General features: G+C 42.7%; 1 protein-coding gene across 1 annotated transcript in view; it reads left to right on the forward strand.

Annotated features, from left to right (window-relative positions):
- Positions 1-3,853, forward strand: part of LOC104517270 (centriolin-like) — a gene marked incomplete at its 5' end in the record, with an annotated part of 21,079 nt that overhangs the window by 8,410 nt on the left and 8,816 nt on the right. The window contains 8 exon segments of the mRNA XM_010161870.1: positions 1-16; positions 329-537; positions 744-936; positions 1,450-1,580; positions 1,672-1,812; positions 1,927-2,053; positions 2,292-2,456; positions 3,185-3,344. The exon segment at positions 1-16 is cut by the window's left edge and continues 15 nt beyond it. Of these exon segments, the coding sequence (XP_010160172.1) occupies positions 1-16; positions 329-537; positions 744-936; positions 1,450-1,580; positions 1,672-1,812; positions 1,927-2,053; positions 2,292-2,456; positions 3,185-3,344 (1,142 nt within the window).

Here is a 3,853-nt window from a genome sequence, read left to right on the forward strand (position 1 = left end):
TGAACACCATGATTTGGTAAGAGACTGAGCTGGAAGCTGCAGGTTTAACCATAGGCAGCTGACTTACACATGGATTAGGAGCATCTTCTAAGATATGCTTTCTCAAAAAAGCAAACCCCAAAATCTCATTTTCACAGATTAGATTAGTTCAGTTTTTCCGAAAAAACAAGCTTGTGCTAGGAAGGTTCTGGATCTGACAGTTTGCTGATAAGACAGTGCTAATAGTCAGGTCTCTGCTATATGTAGCTGCTTCTCTGTCTCAGGAGGACTGAAACAGAAAATAGGTCTTGATTTTCCTTTTTTTTTTTGTTCTATTTCCTCTATGTAGGAGAGTGAAGTCTCAAGGCTAGAAGACACTGTGTATTATTTAAAGTCTCAGAAATACAAAGATAAATGGTCAGAGGCAGCTGAGCATAAATGCAAAGAAGAGGTGGAAAAGTTGCATCAAAACATCGAAGAACTTCTGCGTGAAAGAGGAGAGTTGGAAGATGAAGTAGCAGAGCTACGGAGAGCAGCTCAGAAACATAACAAGCGCAGGTAGGAATATCGCTCTGCGCTGCATTTAAAGTCAGCCTGTGGAAACACCTAGACTTTTTTCTAGTAAAAGTTAAATTTGAGTCATTTACAATTAATGTTCTTGTCTGTATAATACGTGTAATGGACCAGAACTTCAAGAGGCTCTGGGCCCCTGGCATTTTATATTTTAATTCCATGTCTGTCTTTTTTTTTTCCTGACCCTTCAGGGACTTTATTGAAGGGTATACAGACAACCTCATTGCAGAGTGGCAGCTGGAAAAGTGTCTTAGGCATCGTGAAGATATTGAAGGTGAAATGGAGTGTATAGAGAAGACTCTTCTGAAACGACGAGCAGAGCTCAGAGAGGCAGATAGGCTGCTTTCAGAAGCTGCAGTCGAACTTGAGAGCGCACAGGGCAAAGTAAGGAAAGCCTTAACTCTTCAGTACAGAAGAACCATAGAAATCAGACTGGTTTGGGTTGGGAGGGACCTTAAAGCCCACCCAGTCCCACCCCCGGCATGGGCAGGGACACCTTCCTCTAGATCAGGTTGCTCCAAGCCTCATCCAGCCTGGCCTTGAAGAATTTGTGTGTTGTGTTAAGATTGTTTTACACAGAGGATTTTTGTTTGTCTAGGAAGTTTATTTTCACTTGGATGACCTGAAGCCCCTTAAAAATGCCTCTATTTGAAAATAACTCATGGGATAACATGTGCTAAAAGAAAACATTTCAGTCCTTGCCAAAGAGGAGAAAGCTTTCTGCTCTGGGCAGTGGAGGAGAAAAGGTTCTACTTCATGATGTACCGAAGATGAATGCTCAGGTGGAATACTTGAGCCAGGAGGTGGTCATCTCTAGATGGCTAACCTGCGGGTTATGGGTGTGGAGAGCCTGAGATGGGAATGTATGGTCTCAATAATCTTCAATTTTTGCTCTAGACTAAAGACACGATTCAGAAACACAATCGTGCCAAACAGCATTTGTCCCGTACTGAAACTGAGGCAAAGGAGCTAGAGCGAAGGGCTCAGGAAAGGGCCATTGACGTTGTGAAAGCGGAGCAGCGATTAAGGTACTCGTGGATTTGTATCTAAGGGGGATGAGGAGAACAAGAGGGAGGGCTGGTACAGTGTTAATATGCAAAGACATAAATGCTTCTCTAGGTCGTTACAGGCAGATGCAAAGGATTTAGAACAGCGTAAGAAGGAACAAGAATTCATTTTGAAGGAAATCAACAAAAGGGTGGCTGCAAGCGACTCGGAGTTTCAGTCCTTAAACCAGAAGATAGACATGCTAACAGAGAGGTAAGCACCTTTAATTTACCATCAACTGTAGTAGATAAAGAGGTCCTCCTCCAACAAGTTACTGCCTAAGGTATTCTTGTTCCTTCTGAGCCACGTTTTTATCCTCACTGTCAGTCTTCAGAAGCTTCAAGGAGATATTAAAGTTGCAGAAGGTAATGAAGAACATCACCTCCAAATCCTCAGAGAAGCAGAAAACCTTCTACAAGGCAAGAAAACTGAGCTGGAAAGATTAAAAGATCAGGTAAGGCTTGTCTTACGAACTCTGGACTATGTTTTGTTGGCTTTGTAACTGAATCAGAGCTTGGTCTTTAGCACTGGCTTTATTACACAGGTTTAGCAAATGAAGCTCATTGCTCTGATGGGATCCTTGGTGTGATGCAGTTTAAACAATCTGTGCAGGGAACAGGGTACTGCACTTGTGTGTAGCTACAAAAATAAAAGCCTTCGGATGCTACTTCTGTTGAACTCCTCCATTGTAGATGACTGCTCAGCAGCAAGAGCTCGTGTTTCTGGAGCAGCAGACACATCAAAGAAAAGAAGAGCTCAGTGTCCTTCAAGACTGTATTTCTCAAAAGAAAGGTGACCTCAAAGAAGCTCTTCGAGATGGAGAGACTGAAGCAAACGAAAAACTGCGCCAAATAAGGGTAACTTTTTTCCAAATGATTTTTCAGTTCATTGTATCTCCAAAGAACAGACATATCCAAAACATCCCGGAAGTTCCACAAAATCAGTTTTACTTTCTACAGCCTCCTAAAACCCACTGAAAAACAGAACAAGCAAGTTTTGTGTGACTAAGAGCTTGGTCCAGATGCACAACTCCTTACTTCCTGTAATACTGAGACTTGGTCCCTTGACTACTAGATTATACTAAATAGAAGTCTCTGACTTACTGGTGCTGAGGCAAGCAAACCAGTCTGATCGGTATATGTAAAACACAGCCAAGCTGGTGCCAATCAGCCGTCTCCATCCCCATTTATTTAGAAAGGATTTTGTGCTTCCTCTCTTTCTGAAATAAAGTATCAAGGTTTATTAGATTTTGGGTGGGTTTTATGGGTGGGTGTTTTTTGTCTGATTTCCTGGTTTAAGGCCCACCTATCGTTCGCTTGACTGACTGTGTTGTGGTCAAACTTGTAGATCAAAATCTCTGCAACCTTGCTACTTTAAATTGTCAACAAGCAGGACTTTAAGCTAAATATTATGGGGGTTTTGTTTGTTTACACCATTACCTGTAACTATAAACTCTGGAATTAAATTGACCAGAATACTGGTGACAGACTTCTTGAATTTTATGAATACTTAGTTTTCCTTTCAACAGAAGTTCTATCTAAAATGGCAAATAATGGCATTCCTTGTAACTGATATATTTCCACAGGAAATAAAGCTACTTCTGGAAGAGCTTAATGTTGAGAGAAAAGAACTGGATGGCCAGATGAATGAGAAAAGAGCCCAGCTTTCCATAATAAAGAAGGATATTGGAAAAGAGGAAGAAAATCTTCAAGGAATACTTGGGCAAATTTCCAGGCATAAGACAGGTACGTCCCTGGCTTTACCAGCCAGTGTTGTGGGTGGATTGGAAAGAAATACACTGAGCTCTTCATTGCACGTCACTGCAGTCTTCTGTTCCTCACTCTTTAAATACTGTGAACAACTGCAGAGGAGTTCCCCGTGAGTCTCCTCGTCTGTACAGAGCGGGCAGACAGCCTTTGCTGAAGCTGAGGCCGTGTGTTGTGCTGCTTTGGATTTGGGATGGGAGTTTTCCATGCCAGAGAGCAGTGTGCAGGAATCCGATGTCGGGGCTGACGAGTGAAGCTCGCAGTGGAGCGCTGTGTGGTGAGGAGACTGAGCTGATGGTGCTGCACTCACAGGGGAACGAGACATCGGAGTGTGGGGAGACGGAGGAATCTCCTTCCAAGCAGTTGCATCCTGTCTGATGGGAAGTACAAACAGTGGCAGTCTGCAACTTTTGTACTTTATCTGAAATACTTTATTTCACTGTTTATCAGTCAGATACTCTGTCCCAGACTAACCCCCTTGGGAGCAG

The sequence above is a fragment of the Eurypyga helias genome, unplaced genomic scaffold (assembly GCF_000690775.1).
Source record: "Eurypyga helias isolate BGI_N326 unplaced genomic scaffold, ASM69077v1 scaffold4362, whole genome shotgun sequence".
NCBI lineage: Eukaryota > Metazoa > Chordata > Aves > Eurypygiformes > Eurypygidae > Eurypyga > Eurypyga helias.